At 51.4% G+C, this 20,472-nt stretch overlaps 1 protein-coding gene across 2 annotated transcripts in view; it reads left to right on the forward strand.

The window, feature by feature from the left end:
• Asap3 (ArfGAP with SH3 domain, ankyrin repeat and PH domain 3) overlaps positions 1 to 19,937 on the forward strand; it is a 51,446-nt gene extending 31,509 nt beyond the window's left edge. The window contains exons 6-25 of one of the 2 annotated variants that reach the window (XM_070037655.1): positions 5,002 to 5,113; positions 5,346 to 5,431; positions 6,022 to 6,097; positions 6,260 to 6,346; positions 6,499 to 6,605; positions 8,422 to 8,491; positions 8,972 to 9,059; positions 10,808 to 10,856; positions 10,949 to 11,139; positions 11,221 to 11,354; positions 11,603 to 11,697; positions 12,111 to 12,288; positions 13,376 to 13,458; positions 13,579 to 13,694; positions 14,231 to 14,298; positions 14,399 to 14,506; positions 14,618 to 14,813; positions 15,871 to 16,096; positions 17,693 to 17,828; positions 18,796 to 19,937. In XM_070037655.1, coding sequence (XP_069893756.1) covers positions 5,002 to 5,113; positions 5,346 to 5,431; positions 6,022 to 6,097; positions 6,260 to 6,346; positions 6,499 to 6,605; positions 8,422 to 8,491; positions 8,972 to 9,059; positions 10,808 to 10,856; positions 10,949 to 11,139; positions 11,221 to 11,354; positions 11,603 to 11,697; positions 12,111 to 12,288; positions 13,376 to 13,458; positions 13,579 to 13,694; positions 14,231 to 14,298; positions 14,399 to 14,506; positions 14,618 to 14,813; positions 15,871 to 16,096; positions 17,693 to 17,828; positions 18,796 to 18,870 — 2,281 coding nt within the window. In that variant the 3' untranslated portion in view covers positions 18,871 to 19,937. The remainder of the gene's footprint in view (positions 1 to 5,001; positions 5,114 to 5,345; positions 5,432 to 6,021; positions 6,098 to 6,259; positions 6,347 to 6,498; positions 6,606 to 8,421; positions 8,492 to 8,971; positions 9,060 to 10,807; positions 10,857 to 10,948; positions 11,140 to 11,220; positions 11,355 to 11,602; positions 11,698 to 12,110; positions 12,289 to 13,375; positions 13,459 to 13,578; positions 13,695 to 14,230; positions 14,299 to 14,398; positions 14,507 to 14,617; positions 14,814 to 15,870; positions 16,097 to 17,692; positions 17,829 to 18,795) is intronic. The other variant, XM_070037657.1, reaches the window with a different exon arrangement.
• Positions 19,938 to 20,472: the final 535 nt, after the last annotated feature.

Raw genomic sequence — 20,472 nt, forward strand, 5'->3', positions numbered from 1 at the left:
CTCCATCTATCCTCAATACCACACACACACACACACACACACACACACACACACACACACACACACAGGCACACACACACACACAGATCACCAACAGCTATTACTGTAATGTCATCACCACCCTGTTAGTATTGTCATAATCCTGCCATTTATTGAAGATCTAGAATATTCCAGAAGCTTAGTGTTTCTGTGCATTATGGTCAAGGACCATAATAACACCATTAAGATACCATTATTCCTATTAGTAAAATGAAACTGAAGCTCAGGAAGATTATAAATATTGAGTAGGAAAATGAAACTGAAGCTCAGGAAGATTATAAATGTTGTGTGGGTGTAGGAGCTTCCATTTGCATCCACAGTCCACATTTCTAACACTCCTACACTGGCGCTTGCTTTCTACTCTCCTTTTCTGGAGCAGACATCTTTTTGTGTTAGGATATGCAGATCTTCAGGCTTTTGGATTGAACTCAAGGCATCATGCTTTCTAGGCAAGTGCTCTACCACTTGAGCCGTGCCCCAAGGTCTTTTGCTTTTAGTTTGTTTTTCAGATAGGGTCTTAAGCTTTCACCCAGCCAGGCTCTGCCTATGATCTTCCTAGATCCACCTCCCCAGAAACTGGGATTATAGGTATTCACCACCATGATCTGTAGATCTTCAATCTTCTTAATAGCTGCCTAGTGTTTTCATGCACAGACATACCAAGATTGGTTAGCATTCAAAAACATTCAGGGGCGGTAAGAGAAGATTTATTATGTGGCACAGACAGGCATAACGTAAGAGGCAAAGTAAGCACTTTAACCTATTTTCAGTCATCTTCTGGTATGAGCTTTAGGTCTAAATAGATAGGGAATTGGTCAGGGAGTGAAAGGTATGCATAGTTAACCAGTCCTCTCTCCTGTGGATTGTTATCTTAGTCTGGGAGAGGTTTCCGAGAAGTGATTATGTTTGTGAAGATGGGTGAATCATCTTTGCCTGATTTGTAGCACCAGCTTCTTTCTTTGGGGAACTTTCCCCCATTCCTCAATTTATCAATGAGTCCTGTTCTTCCTGCACTCCACAGTGGCTATAGAGCAACTACGAACACCAGTGACTCAAACCTGTAATCCTAGCTACTCAGGAGGCTGAGATCTGTGGATCACGGTTCAAAGCCAGCCCGGGCAGGAAAGTCTGTGAGACTCTTATCTCCAATAAACCACTAGAAAACTAGAAGTGGCATTGTAGCTCAAGTGGTAGAGTGCTCACCTTGAGCTGAAGAGCCCAGGGACAGTGTCCAAGCCCAGAATTCAAGCCCCACAACCTCCCCCCCCCAAAAAAAAAAAGATTGCTCAGAGCAAAAAAATGAAGGCAGAGATGCCAAGCTTTTCTCTGGCTCTTAGCTAATTCATCAACACCAAGTAAGGAGTCAGTTTAGAAAGCTATTAAACACACACACACACACATACTCTCTCTCATGCAAGGTACTGGTGTCTCACACCTGCATTGCTAGCTACTCAGGAGGCTGAGAGCTAAGGATCATGGTTTGAAGCCAACTTGGTCATGAAAGTCAGCCATGAAACTCTTATTTCCAGTTAATCAGCAAAAAGCTGGAAGTGGAACTGTGGCTCAAGTGGCAGAGCACCAACCTTGAGCAAAAAAGCTAAGGGAAAGCTGAAAGCCCTGAGTTCAAGCCCCAATATTGGTACGCATGCACGCACACACACAATACACACACATATACACACAAACAAATTATCCCCTTATACATGAACATTCCTCAGTCTTGAAGGAATTTGAGTGTTGGCCAATTGGGCTTTGTAGGTTTCCTGGCCAGAGCTAAGCTAGGAGAGGGGAAAGGAACAAGTAGCTAAAGTACCTAGGTCAAATTAACATGTTGTTTAAGCCTAACACTAGAAACAGCTATCATGAAGCAGAATAGAGGAGGGAGCAAAGTCAGAATCCTTGCAGTTAAATCAATTGTATAGGGGATCCTCTTTGAAATAACCCCATTAGTATGACTACCTACCAAAAGGATACATTTTGGAGCCAGTTGATCCAGTCATTTTTGTCGTTAAATGAAGGCCTTGGCAAGAAATTAGGAGGAGCTGGCCTTTTTTTTTTTTTTGTCGGTCGTGGGACTTGAACTCTGGGCCTGGGCGCTGTCCCTCAGCTCTTCAGCTCAAGGCGAGCTCTCTACCACTTGAGCTACAGCGCCACTTCCGGTTTTCTGGTGGTTTATTGGAGATAGGAGTCTCACGGTCTCTCCTGCCTGGGCTGGCTTTGAACCTCGATCCTCAGATCTCAGCCTCCTGAGTAGCTAGGATTATAGGCGTGAGCCACCAGCGCCCGGCGGAGCTGGCCTTTTACCAGCAGCACCTGGAAGGGTTTAAGTGTCAGGTAGCATGCTTATGAACTGTGTTTTACAATCTGGACACTTGGGTTACTTTTGGAAGGGTTCCCGTGAGTGACTGCCTGGGTCTGACAACTGCCCCTCTTGCCTGAACAGTTTCCTCTGCAGATTTCCACTGATTCACCACCCTGTGGTGTGGATTTAGTGGTCCCTCACGTAAGCACGATCTCTATTTCTGACCTGATCCCACATCTGAGGGGAAGTAACAGACTGGTCAGGTGGAAGTCACTACCAATAACACTGTTTTGGGCAAATTAGAGCAACAAAGAGGTTTAGGAGTGTCTCTTAGTCTGGGCTTACCCAGAGTCCATTTTCAAGTTTTGTTCTGTCTGTTCTCTATCTAGGTGATATCCTAGCATCCCCAAAATGCTGTTCAGGCTGCTATTGTTAAAGCACAACACTTACAAAATGATAAGGAAAATAAAGCCACAAAGCATTTTTGCCTTTTTATTAATGAAAGTTGGAAGCAGCTGTGGAGACAGCCTGCTCTCCCAGTTGATCCATCCTCTGTCTCTCACCTTCCTCTGAGCTGCCAGGGCTGTGTCTTCACCTCCCACCCCTGCTGCTCATCTTCAGGTCCCCAAGGAATATATCTGCTCTGGCCACTCCCCACCCCAGCCCATCTCCTTTCTACAGGATCCCACTTGGGGGATCAGAAATCTCCAGGGAATGTTTTGAAGCCTCAGAGCCTTCCCCTTGCAATGGGTTTCATCCAGGAAAGGTCTTGAATATCCTCACCCCCTCCCTCACCCCAGCAGACATCTAGCCATGTCTGAGCCAGGGCTGGTTGTCACATGGAGATGGGGGAGGGGATGAAATCACATTGACAGCTGATGGGTAGAGATCAGGGATACTGCTAACATAGAGACCACAGGACGGCCCCAACAAAGAATTATCGGGCAAAAATGCCAGTAGTTCCAAGGTGGAGAAACTGCTCTCCAAGACTTCAGGGACAGATTCCATGTCTCCACCCTGACCTCATAAAGCCAGAACTTTAGAGTCAGAGGGACCTGGGACTTCTGGTTTCTGGTGGAAAAATTGAGGCCTCCACGCTCTGGAATAATGGCTCCTGTGTCTGTCTTGTGTTCACTCTCTGGCAGGATGCCTCAGTTGTCTGGGTATAGGGAACATCTCTGCTTCCTGGATAAGCAGACTGAGGTCCGATTAGGGAGGTAACACAGCTTATTCCACTGTCTGCTCTGTTAAGGGCCAGCGGGTGAGTGCCCACTCGGAAGCAGAGTTGTTAAACAAATGTCTCCTTTATGTAATATTCCTGCTCACATATGCCCAGCCTGAGGTTTGCAAAGCCTCCCCTGGCTGCAGCAGGTGGTGTGATGGCTTGGCATTCCCAGGAAACCAGTGCCAAAGAGAGAAAACAGCCAAGTTTTGCCACCTACAGGGGGAAGGCCAGGGTGATTGCAACTCCAAGGATAGAAAGCACTTCCTGACTCCACTTAAAAGAGCAAGTGCTGGGCTGGAAAGGTGGCTCAGTGGTAGAGTGCTTGCCTTGCATGCCTGAGGCCCTGGGTTCGATTCCTCAGCACCACATAAGCAAAAAAAAAAAAAAAAGCCAGAAGTGGCGCTGTGGCTCAAGTGGTAGAGTGCTAGCCTTGAGCTGAAGAGCTGAGGGACAGCGCCCAGGCCCAGAGTTCAGGCCCCACAACCGGACCCAAAAAAAAAGAGCAAATGCTGGGCTGGGAAGGTGGCTCAGTGGTAGAGTGCTTGCCTCGCATGCATGAGGGCCTGGGCTAGATTCTTCAGCACCATATATGCAGAAAAAAGCTGGAAATGGTACTGTGGCTCAAGTGGTATGGCAGTAGCCTTAAGCTGAGGAGCTGAGGGACAGCGCCCAGGCCCAGAGTTCAGCCCCCAGGACCGACAAAAGAAAAAAAAGCAAATGCTTTCTTTTTTCTTCATGGAAGTGCTGGAGTCGAACTCAGAGCCTCACACATGCTAGGCTAGCACTCTGCCACTAAGCTACGCCTCCGGCCCAGGATAAAGCTTTTTTTTTTTTTTCTAAGCTCTAAATGGAAAGCTCTGCAAGCACAGGAAGGTGAAGGCACTTTGTGGTCATCTAACCCACACGGTCCTACGTCCCCTGCCACCCGAGCAGCACTGGCCGCCACCCCAGCTCCCCATCGCCCTTTACCTCCTGGCATAAACACCTACAGACCTTTCCCTATTGCTCTAGGGCGAAAAATCCTACATCTTAACATGGCCTAAGTAGGCCCTGTGGGGGACGGTACCTCATTGCCCTCACCCCAGCCATTACCCCATCTTTTCATGAGTCCGGGAGCCCTCTTGCCTTTGGACATTACAGGGTCGAGTCTGCCTGGCCAGCCATCACTTCAGGTTTCCAATCCAGTATAGATACCACTTTCTACCATGAGGCCGGGTCCCCACTTCACTCCCCTGTCACTCTCTGCTGTGGATGGACTCACGGTCTCCCCTCCCTTCTCACCACCCTGTAGCCTCCCCAAGTCTGTTTTATTCTCCCTTGTTGCCAGCCCCAGCACAGGAAGGGCTCCGACCCCCACCCTCACATGCCCTTGGTAGGAATGGTGGACAGAGAAGGGCTGGCCAGGTTTTTCAGGCCTCTATTTCTTGTGGCCTAGGGCCAGGTTGGAGAAGGAACGGGACCGGGCCCGGGTGCCCGGGGCAGTCCCCGGGGAGTTGGCCCAGGATACACAGCGAGAGCGGCGTGTCTTCCAGTTGCATATGTGTGAGGTATGGGGTGCCCAGGGAAGGGTGGGGTGGGGTGGGAGGTGCTGCTGTCTACCTCCCCAAATCCCTGGGGGCCTAAGCGCAGGCTGCCCCCCCCACATACTCACCCACAGGGCCTGTAGAATGTTACCAAGGTTCAGTCACCGTCACGATTAGCTTGGGGTGGGGGCCGCAGCCCTTGTCCTAGTGTCTCAACTGGGCTCACAGCCCACATCTTGCCCCCGTCCCCCTCCAGTACCTGCTCAAAGCCGGAGAGAGTCAAATGAAGCAAGGTCCTGACTTTCTTCAGAGCCTCATCAAGTTCTTCCATGCCCAGCACAAGTAAGTATTTCCCCTTTCCCACCCACCCCAAACCCCCAACCTGCAAGCTCTCCAGATGTCTGCAAGTAACCGGCCATACACACAGTTCTTCAATGTCAAGTGACCACTACCTTACAACCCTAACTCACTGTCCCCCAGCACTCCCATAGTCGGGTGCCATGATCCCCATTTTACAGATGAGAAAAATGGAAGCCAATGTACCCAGATTACATAGCTAGTAGGTGGGCTCTGAACCCAGAGAGCTTGGCTTCTGCGTGCCCACTTTTTTTTTTTTTTTTTTTGTCCGGTTGTGGGGCCTGAACTCTGGGCCTGAGCGCTGTCCCTCAGCTCTTCAGCTCAAGGCTAGCGCTCTACCACTTGAGCCACAGCGCCACTTCCGGCTTTTTCCTTTTTGCTTATGTGGTGCTGAGGAATCGAACCCAGGGCCTTGAGCATGCAAGGCAAGCGCTCTACCACTGAGCCACCTTCCCAGCCCTGCGTGCCCACTTTTGACCAGCAGGCTCCATACCTCTGGGTACCGTGAGGGTCTCCCATACTCTGGTTCCATCTGCATTTTATTCATCTCTGAACCCTTGTTTGGCTCCTGGTAGCTTTTTCCAAGATGGCTGGAAGGCAGCCCAGAGCCTGTCCCCTTTTATCGAGAAGCTGGCAGCCTCAGTCCATACAGTAAGTTGGGCCTTCCAGTGGGATGTATGCCCAAGCCCCTGTTGTCTGTGAGTGGGGAAGGGCTGGGTCTCACGGTGGTGTAAGGTGCTGCCCTCCTGCGCTGGGTCTGGGCTCTGTCCCAGTACTTCTGCTGGCCATGGAGTCCCATCCTGTGTCCCATAGCTGCAACAGACCCAGGAGGAAGAGCTACACAAACTGACTCAACTCCGGGACTCCCTCCGAAGGATGCTGCAGCTAGAGAGCAGAGAGGTCAGGCCCCCAGTCATCCAAATGGAAAGAATGCGCTCCCCAGGCCTACCACAGAAGGAGGGAGGGAAGCACCCACAAACCCCTTGTGGTGGAGGGGCCTGGGCAGCATTGGCTCTTCTCTCCTGAGGTCTCCTTTGCTTGTCTGAGGTCAGGAGCATCCGAGCAGGAAGAACTCAGGGGGCTACAGCATCCACCAGCACCAAGGCAACAAGCAATTTGGGACAGAGAAAGTGGGCTTCCTGTACAAGAAAAGTGACGGGTAAGTGACTTGGGAAACTACTCAAAACACAAAGCTAGGCTGGACGCCGATGACTCATGCTTGTAATGCTAGCTACTCAGGAGGCTGAGACTTGAGGATTGTAGTTCAAAGCCAGCCTGGGCTAGAAACTCTGTGGGATTTTTTTTTTTTTTTTTTTTTGTCGGCCGTGGGGCTTGAACTCTGGGCCTGGGTGCTGTCCCTCAGCTCTTCAGCTCAAGGCGAGCACTCTACCACTTGAGCTACAGTGCCACTTCCGGTTTTCTGGTGGTTTATTGGAGATAGGAGTCTCACGGTCTCTCCTGCCCGGGCTGGCTTTGAACTACGATCCTCAGATCTCAGCCTCCTGAGTAGCTAGGATTACAGGCGTGAGCCACCAGCGCCCAGCCTGTGGGATTCTTATCTGCAGTTAACCACCAAAAAAACTGGAAGTGGTGCTGTGGCTCAAGTAGTAGAGTGCTAGCCTTGAGCAAAAGAAGCTCAGGGACAGTGCAGGCCCTAAGTTTAAGCCCTAGGACTGGTTAAAAAAAAAAAAAAAAGAAAGAAAAGAGAAAACAAACAAGCAAGAAGGCAAGAAAGAAAGCAAGCCAGAGCCTCGAATTGATGGCTCACACGTGTAATCCTTAGCTACTCAGGAGGCTGAGATCTGAAGGTCAGGTTCAAAGCCATCCTGGGAAAGTCTTCTTTAGATTCTTTTTTTTTTTTTTTTTTGGTCAGTCATGGGGCTTGAACTCTGGGCCTGGGTGCTATCTCGCAGCTCTTCAGCTCAAGGCTAGCACTCTACCACTTGAGCCACAGCGCCACTTCTGATTTTCTGGTGGTTTATTGGAGAAAAGAGTCTCATGGCCTTTCCTGCACTGGGCTGGCTTTGAACCGTGATCCTCAGATCTCAGCCTCCTAAGTAGGTAGGATTATAAGCGTGAACCACTGCTGCCCGGCTTCTATGAGATTCTTATCTCCACTAAAACTAAAAAGGGAAAAATGGAGTTGTGGCGTAAGTAGAGCATTAGCCTTGTGCAAAAAGCTTAGGCAGTTAAACCCCAGGACTAGCACCAAAAAAATAAAAGAAGAAGAAAAGAGAGCCAGATGCTAGTGGCTCACACCTGTACTCCTAGCTACTCAGGAGAAAGATCTGAGGATCATGGTTCAAAGCCAACTCAGGCAGAAAAGTTTGTGAGACACTTATCTCCAATTAACCACCAAAAAGTCAGAAGTGGGACTGTGGTTCAAGGGGTAGAATACCAGCCTTGCGTGAAAAGCTTAAGGGACAGCATGTAGGCCTTGAGTTCAAGTCCTAGTACTAGCACACAGGTACGAGAAATGCCAAGGCTCTTGTGGACTAGGTTCATATTTATACTTTGCAATCAGGTTTTATCAGAGAAGAACAGCTGAAGAAGAAGCAGTTTAACTCTCATAGGATTTTTATTTTCAGGATCTTGGTATTTACATTACTTAGCCATGGTTCTTTTCTGGTGACTAACAGCCTATCCCTCCTCTCTGAGTAGTTACTCCGTAAGCTTTGGACTACATCTCCACCCTCAGGCTAGGATTTCTCTGGAGAGGGCCCAAAGTCATATTGTCCTTTTACAATAAGGATTCCCAGAGAGTAGGTTGTTTCTGCAGTATACTGGACGATTCCTGAACACAGCACTATGCGCTCCATCAGAAGGGAGCCCCAGAGAATGATGGGTGTAGGGGCCTGGGGAGGGAAGTGGGGTCGAGATGTGGTTAGAAGCCACAAAGGTGGGTGTAGAACTCTGTTCTCTGTCATACGGGAACCAAGTGTGAGCCACCATCTCTCTGTCTCTTTGGGCCTTAGGATTCGAAGAGTCTGGCAGAAAAGGAAGTGTGGAGTCAAGTATGGCTGCCTGACCATGTCACACAGCACGGTGAGGTCTCCCCTGGAGTTCTGAGCAAACAGGTGTCATGCCGTCCCTCCAAGAAGGGCCTCAGACCTGACCCAGATGCTGGGGATGCCTTGTGGGAAGGAAGAAGGGACCTGAGGGTCCAACAGCCTTGGTTAATGCCACATACCCTTGAGGTGCTGGGGAGGGGAGATGTAAACTAGAATGAGATTGAACAGATTGGGAAACAGAGGCCTCAACAGTTTAGGGACTGGGCTGGAATGTGGCTTAGTGGTAGAGTGCTTGCCTAGCATGCATGAAGCCCTGGGTTGGATTCCACAGAAAAAAGACAGAAGTGGCTCTGTGGCTCAAATGGTAGAGTGCTATCCTTGAGCAAAAGAAGCTCAGGGGCAGTGCCCAGGCCCAGAGTTCAAGTCCCAGGACTGGCAAAAAAAAAAAAAAAAAAAAAAAAAGTTCAGGGACTGGAAGGTAACATACCCATCTTTCACCCCCAACTTCCCACAGATCAACCGGCCCCCCGTGAAGCTGACCCTGTTGACATGCCAAGTGAGGCCAAACCCTGAAGAGAAAAAGTGCTTTGACCTGGTGACCCGTAAGTGACCCTTCCCTGTCCCCACCCTTCCCAGGGCCTCTGATAAGATCCCTGTCCACTCCTGTCAGCCTTCAGCCAGTTTCACCCAGCAGGCCTAGAACTCTGGACTCTTTCTCTGGCTTTGTCTCCTGTCACAGACATTCCATAGTCCCAGTGATAATCATGGAAAGCTTATCTAAGTGGCTTTGGGTAATCTGCTTTTGAAACTTCATTTTGTTTTGGGGTAGGTATGAGGCTTGAATTCGGGGCCTTGCATTCTTGCATGACTTTGTTGCTTATGGTTCATGCTCTAACACTTGAGCCCTGCCTCCAGACCACCTTTTTCCTAGTTAATTAGGGGTAAGAGTCTCATTTTCTACCTTGGCTGGCTGGTTGAGATCTGAGGATCTCCTGCATAGCTCATATTACAGTGTAAGCCACTCGCAATCCTACATCTTTGAAACTTTTCAACTGAAACTTTTTTTTTTCTTGTGCTAGTCGTAGAGCTCCAACTTAGGGCCTGAGTACTGTTCCTTCCCTTTTTTGCTCAAGATTGGTGTTATACCACTTGAGCCACAGCTCCACTTCCAGCCTTTTTGCTGGTGAATTGAGGATAAAAGTCTCACTGACGGCCGGGCGCTGGTGGCTCACACCTGTAATCCTAGCTACTCAGGAGGCTGAGATCTGAGGATCGCAGTTCAAAGCCAGCCCGGGCAAGAAAGACCGTGAGACTCCTATCTCCAATAAACCACCAGAAAACCGGAAGTGGCGCTGTAGCTCAAGTGGTAGAGCGCTCGCCTTGAGCTGAAGAGCTGAGGGACAACACCCAGGCCTAGAGTTCGAGCCCCACGACCGACAAAAAAAAAAAAAAAGTCTCACTGACTTTCCTGCCTCAGCTGGCTTTGAATCACAATCTTCAGCTCTTAGCCTCCTGAGTAGCTAGGATTACAAGTTTGAGCCACTGGCTCAAACGGTTTCATTAGGGCTGGGAAGGTGGCTCAGTGGCAGAATGCTTGCCTTGCATGCATGAGGCCCTGGGTTCGATTCCTCAGCACCACATAAGCAGAAAAAGCCAGAAGTGGTGCTGTAACTCAAGTAGTAGAGTGCAGCCTTTAGCTGAAGAGCTGAGGGACAGTGCCCAGGCCCAGAGTTCAGGCCCCACGACCGACCAAAAAAAAAAAAGAAGGACCTGTATGGTCTTGTCCTTAGGGAGGGCTATGCAGGACAGACTCAGGGATGGGAGATGAGGAGTTGTCTGGGAGAGAGAGAGGTACCTATAGATAGACTTCTGTGGAAGCCTGCTGCTATGGGGAAGCAGGAAGGGCTGCTTGGAGAGCATTTGATAAGCCTTGAAGTATCTGGAGAATGCAGCATTTGATGACTTCCACAAAAGCATGGGAACAGGTGCATCTGGCGGTGTGGTTAGAATAGAGGGTTCATGCAGAAGAGGGGGCAAGGCCCGGGAATACTTCTTCAAAGTTTGAACCTTATTCCCTGGCAGGAGGGGGCCAGGGCCTTGGGGCAGGGGAGCACTATGATCAGAGCTCTATGCGCAATGGCCTGGAAGCTAGCACAGGCTGGATGAAGGGAGAGAGGTTAGAAGCAAACCACCCTTACTTCTGGCCACTGTCACCACTCTGGCTTGGGAAGACCTCTGACCTTTTGGAGACAAAAGCTCCACCTGGACCCAGCTGTTTGGGTGGGGGCTGTCTGGGCCAGGGGACGCCGGACAAGACCTGTAGGTCTGATGCCCTCTTCTCTCCGGGCAGACAACCGGACATACCACTTCCAGGCAGAGGATGAGCACGAGTGTGAGGCGTGAGTGCCCCTTTGGTACTGTGCATGGGGCGGGAGCCTGGGCTATGTCCAGCCTCCAGCAGTCACCACCTGTCCCGCTCCATCTGTCATAGGTGGGTGTCTGTGCTGCAGAATAGCAAGGACGAGGCTCTGAGCAGTGCCTTCCTAGAGGAGCCCAGCATTGGCCCAGGGTCCTACGGGGGCTCGGGGCTGGATGGGGAGCCCCAGTACCTCACAAAGCTGCTCATCGCTGAGGTGAAGAGCAGGCCCGGGAATAGCCAGTGCTGCGACTGTCGGGCTCCAGGTCTGCGGTGGGCGGGGCTGAGGGAAGGGGAGTGGGAAGGGAGACCCGCAAAGCCCAGGCTCCAGCTGTGCTTCTCCGCAGACCCCACCTGGCTCAGTACCAACCTGGGCGTGCTCACCTGCATCCACTGCTCCGGAGTTCACCGCGAGCTGGGCGTGCGCTTCTCCCGCATGCAGTCTCTCTCCTTGGACCTGCTGTGCCCCACTGAGTTGCTGGTGAGGGTGGGGCTCGGTGGGGCGGGGCCTGGTGGGGGACTGGGCCCTAGTGGCTGGCCTTCACTGAACTGGGCGGGGTTCAAGAGAGGGGGTGGGTCAGCTGAGCTGGATAGCAGGATACCAGGGTGTGGTCAGTGGCTGGGGGCCGGGGACCCAGATAAGGCTGAGCAGCTCAAGGACCTGGCTTGGGGAGGCTCTGTCTTTCAAGGAACCACCTGGTTTTACAAAATACTCTCCCATGACCCCAGCTGGCTTTGAACATAGGAAACATGCGCTTCAATGAGGTCATGGAGGCCCAGCTGCCTTCCCACGGTGGACCCAAGCCCTCTGCTGAGAGTGACATGTAAGGAAATCCCGCCTTGCGCTGCCTGTGCTTACAGAGGACCCTGAGATTAGAAGTCTGGGGATGGGCTGGGAAGGTGGCTCAGTGGTAGAACGCTTGCCTTGCATGCCTGAGGCCTTGGGTTCAATTCCTCAGCACCACATAAGAAAAAAGCTGGAAGTGGAGCTGTGGCTCAAGTGGTAGAGCGCTAGCCTTGAGCTGAAGAGCTGAGGGACAGCGCCCAGGCCCAGAGTTCAGGCCCCATGACGGAACCAAAAAAAAAAAAAAAGAAGTCTGGGGAAAGGGGCCCTAGGATGTGGGGTCTCCAGGAACTTGGTTCTGGGGAACAGGATACCTGTGCCCCTTTGGGTATCATTCCAGAGGTCACTAGGGGGAACGGCCCTTCTTCTGAGGAGCTGTGGTTGTCTTGGTAGGAGTGCCCGCAGGGACTACATTGTGGCCAAGTATGTGGAACACAGGTTTGCCCGCCGGTCCACCCCAGAGCCCCAGAGACTCTGGACGGCGATCTACAACAGGGACCTCCTGTCGGTACTGGAGGCCTTTGCCAACGGGCAGGACTTCGGACAGCCACTGCCAGGGCCTGATGGCCAGGTAAGAACCCCCCTGCTGGGGCCACTTAAAACTCACCTGCAGCCGGGCACTGGTGGCTCATACCTGTAATCCTAGCTACTCAGGAGGCTGAGACTGAGGATCATGGTTCAAAGCCAGCCTGGGCAGGAAAGTCCAGGAGACTCTTATCTCCAATGAACCACTCAGAAAACTGGAAGTGGCGCTGTGGCTCAAGCAGTTGAGCGCTTGCCTTGAGCTGAACAGCACAGGGACAGCGCCCAAGCCCAGAGTTCAAGCCCCACAACTGACCCAAAAAAAAAAAACAAAACTGACCTGCACTCTTCAATATGCCCCAGACCTCCTCCAGGACTGCTTTCACTCATCTATGCTCTACTTCAAGTCTCACCCACCAGAGGGGAAATAGCAAAGGGAACCACTTTGGCCAAGCAGACTGGGCCAGAATCCTGGCTGTGTCTTTTCCTATGATCCAGGGCAGTTACATAACTTCTCTGAGTCCCATTTTCTCATCTGTAGAATGGGTTAATAATAGCTTCAGAAATGGGTGTGGGTGGATCCAGTTAGAGCAGGGAAGGCAGCTGCATGTGCTGTTCCAGTGGTAAACATCATGTGAGCAGGGAAAAAGGGTGTCAAAGTCTTGGAAAGATGAAATCCACAGGAGTTGCCAACTGATTGGGATTAAGAATTAGATGTCACAAGCTGGGAGTGGAAAACAGTGTGCTTAGCATGAGTGAGACCTTGGGTTTAATCCCAGTATCAAAAAGAAGCAGCAGGCTGGCTTTGAGCTGTCTGCATGGAATCCTGTGGGCTGTGGGTTGTCCAGGAGGCTTCATTGGGAGGCAGGAAGGGAGCTTAGGAGGAGAGGAGGGGGAGGGGGAGGACGGAGGACGGAGGACAGGGCCAGAGCCAGTTAGAGGACACCTTTCTCCAGGGCAGAGGAGGAACCATGGTAGGAAACTGAGGGAAAGTCCCCCTTCACCCTCTTTCACAACATTCTCACTGGGCCCTGGGGCCATTGGATCCAGAGGTGTTGGGTAAGAGAGTTCAAGAAGACAGCACTGAGTTGGGGACGGGTGTTGCAGGGAAGCTCATGCATGGATGTTGTATTCAGGCGCCTGAACTTGCCCTGCACTTGGCTGTCAGAGTCGCCAACCAGGCCTCCCTGCCCACCGTGGACTTCATCATCCAGAATTGGTAAGAGCCAGGCTGCCACCCATCCCCTGGTCCCTCCTCTTTCCCTTCCTTCCTCTCTCTCCTCCCTCTCCCCACCAACCTGTTCTTCCTCTGTCTCTTGAACCCACCCACTCACTCCAGCGGCCACCTGGATGCCAAGGCCACAGACGGGAACACTGCCCTGCACTTCGCCGCCCTCCATGGCCAGCCCGACTGCCTCAAGCTGCTGCTGAAAGGGAGAGCTCCAGTGGGTACAGGTGCGGCCCCATTCTCACTGCCCTGTGGCTCAGAGAATACCAGAAGCAAGTATGACTTGGGTTCTAATCCAGGTTAGCTCCTGACCTCTGGAACCTAGGGGTTTTTGTGATTGATTTGTGGGACCTCGGTTTTCTCATCTGAAAAACTGGATAATGCCTAATGGATAAGTAGGCCTACTACAAGGGTAAATAAAGTAACCTCTCTGAAGGCACCCAGCAAAGTAAACAGCACAGTCTGATAATGGTGGCTAGCATAGCTGCCAGTTTCTACATTACTACTTAACAGGTGTCAAGGGATCTCATTTGAAAATTTATCTTCAAGGCAGCCTGGCCAGGTAGTTTCCAAGTATCATATTCATTGTATAGATAAAGACAGTGGAAGCCCAGAAAAGTTATGAAACTTGCCCAAGGTCACACAGGCAAGAGATGAGAGACAGGATTCAAACCCAGACATTCTGACTCAGAGTTCATCTTCATCTCTGAGCTCTAGTGTCTCTTTGACCCTGGCCATGACCTCTGAACTTGCTCCCTCATAGTGAATGAGGCAGGAGAGACAGCTCTGGACATAGCCAGGAAGAAGCAGCACAAAGAGTGTGAGGAGCTGGTGAGTGAAGGGAGCAACCCTCCCCCCTCTCCCCCCTGCCCCTTCTCCCTCCCTAGGGGGCCCCTGACCCTGTCAGCCGCCATGTGTTTGTTTTGGGCAGCTGGAGCAGGCACAGGAGGGGACCCTGGCCTTCCCCCTGCACGTGGACTACCCGTGGGGACTTTCCACAGACCCTGGCTCTGACAGCGAGGAGGATGAGGAGGAGAAGGTGGGCCCAGCCCCCTGCCCCTGCAGATAGCAGAAGGAAAGAGCCGGGTTGGGTGTGGTGTGGGGAGGGGCAGGCTGAGCTGGGGAAACCAGGCTCTTCTTGTCCCCACAGCGCTGTTCTCTGAAGCCCCCAGCCCATGCCTGCAGGGCTAGAGGGAAGCTGGATATCACCAACAAGACCTATGAGACTATCACCAGCCTGGAACCAGCTGCCCCTCAGAGCCAGAACGAGGACAGCCCCCCACCCTTGCCCATCAAAATCTCTTCTCGGACCATGGTCCCAGGGCACCTGGGACATGCCAGTGGAGGTAGAGTTGGCTGTCCAGAAACGATGCTCAACAAGATGTTCATTGAGGGCCTACTATGCGGAGAGCTAAGCTCAGGGGCATGCAGTGAGTCCATCCCATCCTCACAGTCTCCCCTCAGGGAAAGTGGGCATTCTCCCCGGCGGGTAAAAGCACAGAGATGCTAAGTAACATGCCTAAGCTGCAACAGCCACGGGATTCAAATCCTGCTGTGTCTTTCTCTGAATTCTTCAGTGTTTCACTTATACAAGAGAGCCAGAGTTTGTGAAGCACCCACTGAGTCCTGGGTCCCATGACATAGTCTAGTGAGGAGATAACACAGGGATGCGGTTGATTGTCAACAAGGCTGCACGGGCTATAGAACCGCAGTCCCGGAAGAACAGGATCAGACTGGCAGTGGCTGCTATCTCTCCAGCATGGGGAGCAGAGCTGGGCTGTCCTCCCTGAGTGTTTGTTGGATGGACAGAGCAGGCGTGGTCTAGCCGCCTGGGACAGGAGAGGCGGGTCCTGTTGGGAGTGGATGGGTGTTTTAGGTGGGTGTTTCAGGAGGGCTTCTAGGGAAGTTGGCACCTGAACTAAGCCAAGGAACGGGCGGGAAGGGACAGATGGAGGAGAGAGGACAAGAGCAGATACAGAAAAATGAGCCAATTTGGTCGGGCTGTTGTGAGCCAGGCTGCTGTTGAAGTGTGACGGCAAGGGGAAGGGGTGGGAGAGGACTATGACAGATCCTCAAGGATCTGTGTGTGTGTGTGTGTGTGTGTGTGTGTGTGTGTGTGTGTGTGTGCATGCCAGTCCTGGGGCTTGAACTCAGGGCCTGGGTGCTGTCCCTGAGTGTTTATGTTCAAGGCTAGATCTCTACCATTTGTACCATATCTCTACCTCAGGCTTTTTGGTGGTTAAAGGAGATAAGACTCTTACAGAAAGTCCTGCCCCGGTTGGCTTGCACCCACAATCCTTAGGTCTCAGCCTCCTGAGTAGCTAGGATGACAGGTGTGAGGCCCTGGCAGTGTTCACAGTCTTATAGGAAGTGAGGAAAACAGGCTTTATCTTCTGGTTCCAGATCGGTCTGGCATCCCCAGCCTGAGTTCAGAGCCCTCTGAGGCCTCTGAGAGTCGGGACAGTCCAGCCGCCTCCTCTTCCATCCTCACAAGCCCCGTGGAACCTGGAGGACCCAGCCAATCCCTGCCTGGCCTGGAGGAAGGCCTCCAGGAATCACCAGGCACCTCCCAGTCAATCCTGGCATCTGGTACCACCCCTGCTGAGGTGCATCTCCCCGTCAGGTTCAGGTTTGTGAGGGCAATGCTGTGCAACCTGACCTCTCTGAACATCCACTTGTTTCTTCACCTCCAAATAGTACCTGTCTCAAGACTGAGCCATGTTCCAGCTCTGGGACCTTTCTTCTCCACTCACTTCCTCCTGGGTCTGGTTAGGAGATCCTGGAGGAGCCTCCCCACCCACTACAGTTAGCCACACCTGTGTGACTTGATCTACAGGCTCTCAGTGAGGTCTTCAGTCTGTCCCAAACTCCAGCCCAGGATCTAGCGCCTCCACCTTTTTTTTTTTTTTTTTATTGTGAAAATATTGAACAGAGGGTTACAATTACATGGGCAAGATAATGAGTACATTTCTTATCAAGCATTGTAGCCTCCTCCTTTGTTTCCCCTTCCCATCCCTTTCCATCCTCCCCCTGCCCACCCACCCACCCACCCAATCCTCCCCCCCCCCCACCAAAGTTGTAAAGTTCGTTTTCAACATAACGACTTGCACATCTCATTGTTGCAGTGGGTCCACCTGTATCCCTATTTAAACAATTTATTTTTTCCCTTCCCCTCCACAAATTATACCAACATCAAAGACAGTGAAAGCAGGGATTATACCATGGGGGAGGGACATACAAAGCAACAAAGAAATAATCTTATAAATGTGTTAGGAACAATCACATGAAAGAAAAAAAAAACATTTGAATACATATCTTAGGGTTCATTTCCCTAACATCAACTTATCTGACCTTTTCTGCTTGACTCAAACATATACTAGTTATTGCAAATAAGGGAAACCATGGGACCTATTTTTCTTTGGGCCTGGCTTACTTCACTTAATATAATTTTTTCCAAGCCTTTCCTTTTCCTAACAAATGGGGCAATGTCATTCTTTCTGATGGAGGCATAGAATTCCATTGTGTATATATACCACATTTTCTTGATCCATTCATCTACTGAGGAGCATCTGGGTTGGTTCCATATCTTAGCTATAGTAAATCATACTGCAATAAACATAGTCATGCTGGTAGCTTTAGTGTGGTCTTGTTTGTGAACATTTGGGTAAATGCCCAAAAGTGGTATTGCTGGGTCATAAGGGAGCTCTATGTGGAGTCTTTGAGGAACCTCCATACTGCTTTCCAAAGTGGTTGAACAACTTTACACTCCCACCAACAATGCAGTAAGGTTCCCTTCTGTCCACATCCCCTCCAGCATCTGTTGTTACTAGAGTTCTTGATTTTAGCCATTCTAACTGGGGTGAGGTGGTATCTCAATGTTGTTTTGATTTGCATTTCTTTTATGGCTAGGGAGGTTGAGCATTTCTTCATGCGTCTATTGGCCATCCTTCTTTCCTCTTCAGAGAAGTTTCTCTTTAAGTCTTTAGCCCACTTATTTATTGGGCAGTTGTTTCTTTGAAGATTTGTTGTTGGGGGATTTAACCCTCCACCTTTCTTTACAAACCCTGTCTGCCTTTGGGGAGAACTGGACTTAGAGCTATCCCAGAGCCCTCTGGGAGCTGGTTGCAGGTCTCTAGGGCCTGTGATAGACCCAGTCTAGGGCCTTTGTGAACCCCACACAACCCCAGCCTTGCTTTTTACTTGAATCTTTTCTTCCTACTCTTAGGGGCTCCGGGCACCAGGATGACGTCGGCCTTTTTCTGCCTTCCAGCTCTGAGAGCACCCGTTCCTATCGGCGGGGTGGCCGGAGCCCCGAAGACTGTCCCTCTGCCCAACAACCTCTTCCCAGAAAGAATATTCCGGTAGGAGCTCTAGGACTGTGGTTAGAGGGGCAGTGACCGGTGTCTGAGAGGCAGCATTGGTGGAGAGCAAGTGTAGAGTGGGTGGGGAGTGCGAGACTTCTCCCCAAGATTGGGCACATGTAACCACCACTGGGTCAGTTCCTGCCTGGTTGCCCCTGCTCCTTCCTGCTCTGGCCCAAGGCTGTGTGAAGCTGAGAGATCCAGGCCTTGAGTGATAATGAAGTGACAAGGCCCAAGTTGTGGCTGTGACCCAGGGGAAGATGGGCAAAGCTGTGTCTGCCCAGCCAGCCACTGACAGAGGAACTGCCTGCTGCCATAGACCTGGATTAGGATAGCTCCGTGTCTGGCCTGGGCCTGCATGGGAGGCTCCTGCAATCCACGAGGACATCCAGGTCCTAGGCACAGAGGGGCGTGGCAGGGCTTGCGAGCGCTGTCATCCTCCACCCAGCGTCTCTGTGATGAATATTGACATTAGTCATATTACCGTTTCCAATAATGACACACAGCCAGCCACACCTGCGAGTGGATCAGATGGGAGCCGTGAGGAAGCAGCGTCCCCTGGAATTCCTCAGGAGTGCCATTGGTTGTCTGTACTGGGAAGGGATGGCAGGAGCAAGAACTGAGTCTGGGGAGACAGAGGGCTGAGGATGTGGCTCCATGGGAGAGCACTTGCCTGGCATGCACAAGGTCCTGCATTTTATTCCCATCATGGCAAATCCAGGGACACAAGTCTGTGTTTACTCCCTGGTTGCCCTGGAGACCAAGATCTATCAACCAGGGGTATTGCATATAGAGGGAGGTAACCTCGACCTGGGGCAAGTGGCTTCATTTCTGTAAGCCTCACTTGCCTTTTCTACCAAATGGGAATAATTTAATCCACTCATCACAGGACTGCCATGAAAGTGAGCCCCATACCTGGTACGTCACAGGTGCTTAGAAAATGTCAGCTTCATTCTCTTCCCTCTAGGCTGCCTTCATTGAAGGAGACGGCTCCAAGACTGGGGTTCTCGCGCCAAGTTCCTTGCAACTTTTTCAAGACTAGCTCCTCGCTGACCCCTGCATGATCCCTGCTGGACCCTAACATTCAGAGCTGGGATTTGAGCCCACATGACTGACATGGGAGTCGAGACATCCATCCCCTTGGGTCTTACTCCCTCTGTCCCTCGTGTCTTTGTGGCCTTCCTGGCGTGGACCATGCCCTGCCAAAGACACTGGCCCTTCCATGTTGGGGCCAATGGTAGTTCTTTGCCTCTATCTCATTACATACAGCATTAGGGCCGACCCTCCACCGTCCACTTCCCAATCAGGGGCTGTGCCAGCCCAGGCACTGTCTTCTGGGCTATATACTGGTCTGGCGTTCCTTTATTGAATTTCAGCTTTCTGTGTAGCCCTGGATTGGGATCCTGATGCCAAGCTGCTCTCAGGAAACTGGCCTGAAATTGGGCAGGGCCTGAACCTGGGGGTGGTTCTGGGCTGTGGGTCAGGACCTCCAATCAACTGGCTTCCTCTCTGCACTTACGAGCAGCCCATTCTTATTCTAATCGACCAGTGCCCGTGTCCTGGACAGCCAGTGAGGCTGTCAAAGCATACAGCCTTCTTGGGATCTGTACAGGAAGTAGACCATAACTCACCCAAGTTGGCCTCACTCCTTGATTTAGCAGGATGGGAAGAAGTGGTCTGGGTTGATGGACCCCACTTCTTCCTTTTGGTCAGCTGTGGAGCCCTCCAGTCTGGGGGCAATGAGGGGCTGAGAAAAGAGGGTGGTAGGGCTGAGACTTGAAGTTGCTGCTTCAAGGGGCGGGCAGTTCAACCACTGCTCAGTCCCAATCATGAAGATGATCCTGAGCCATCACCAACCACCAGCATCTCGACTTCACAGCCACTAGGTGCTAGGCCCCATAAGAATGGGCCTGGCCAAGCACGAGAGACCAGAGGGCAGTGCGGGGCCAGCACCACAGTCCGGTGGGAAGCTGGGCTGTTTCCTCGGGATGCCTGACTCTGTGTCCCACAGAAGCAGGGTTACATTCTGAGCCCCCAGAGTCTGCCTTCATTCATCTCAGACATGTTACTTCCCTCATCTCTAATAAAAGATTTGTGGGGTTTCTTTCATGTGATCTGAACAGTAATAAGGAGGGAAGGAAGCTTGGGGCTTGGAATTCTTTCTCTGGACGAGGCAAGGCACACAACCCGGTGTGGAGCAGTGGTTTCAGAACAATTTTCCCAGGGGACTGTTGGCACACTAGAATTTCTATTGTCCCCAACTGGAGGGTGCTACTGCTAATCAGTGTGTCTGTGTGTCTGTGTGTCTGTCTGTGTCTGTGTCTGTGTGCGCACGTGCTGGTACTGAGGCTGGAGCCCAGGGCCTCACATTCTTACTTGGCTTTTTTATTCACATCTGGTGTTCTAACACTTGAGCCATGCTCCAGTTCTGGCTTTTTACTGGTTAACTAGAGATAAGAGTCTTGAGGATTTGGGGCTGGGAAGGTGGCTCGGTGGTAGAGCGCTTGCCTTGCATGCCTGAGGCCCTGGGTTCGATTCCTCAGCACCACATAAGCAAAAAGAAAAAAGCTGGAAGTGGCACTGTGGCTCAAGTGGTAGAGCGCTAGCCTTGAGCTGAAGAGCTGAGGGACAGCGCCCAGGCCCA

This window comes from Dipodomys merriami, unplaced genomic scaffold (genome assembly GCF_024711535.1).
Source record: "Dipodomys merriami isolate MVZ:Mamm:240054 unplaced genomic scaffold, mDipMer1.0.p SCAF_28, whole genome shotgun sequence".
NCBI lineage: Eukaryota > Metazoa > Chordata > Mammalia > Rodentia > Heteromyidae > Dipodomys > Dipodomys merriami.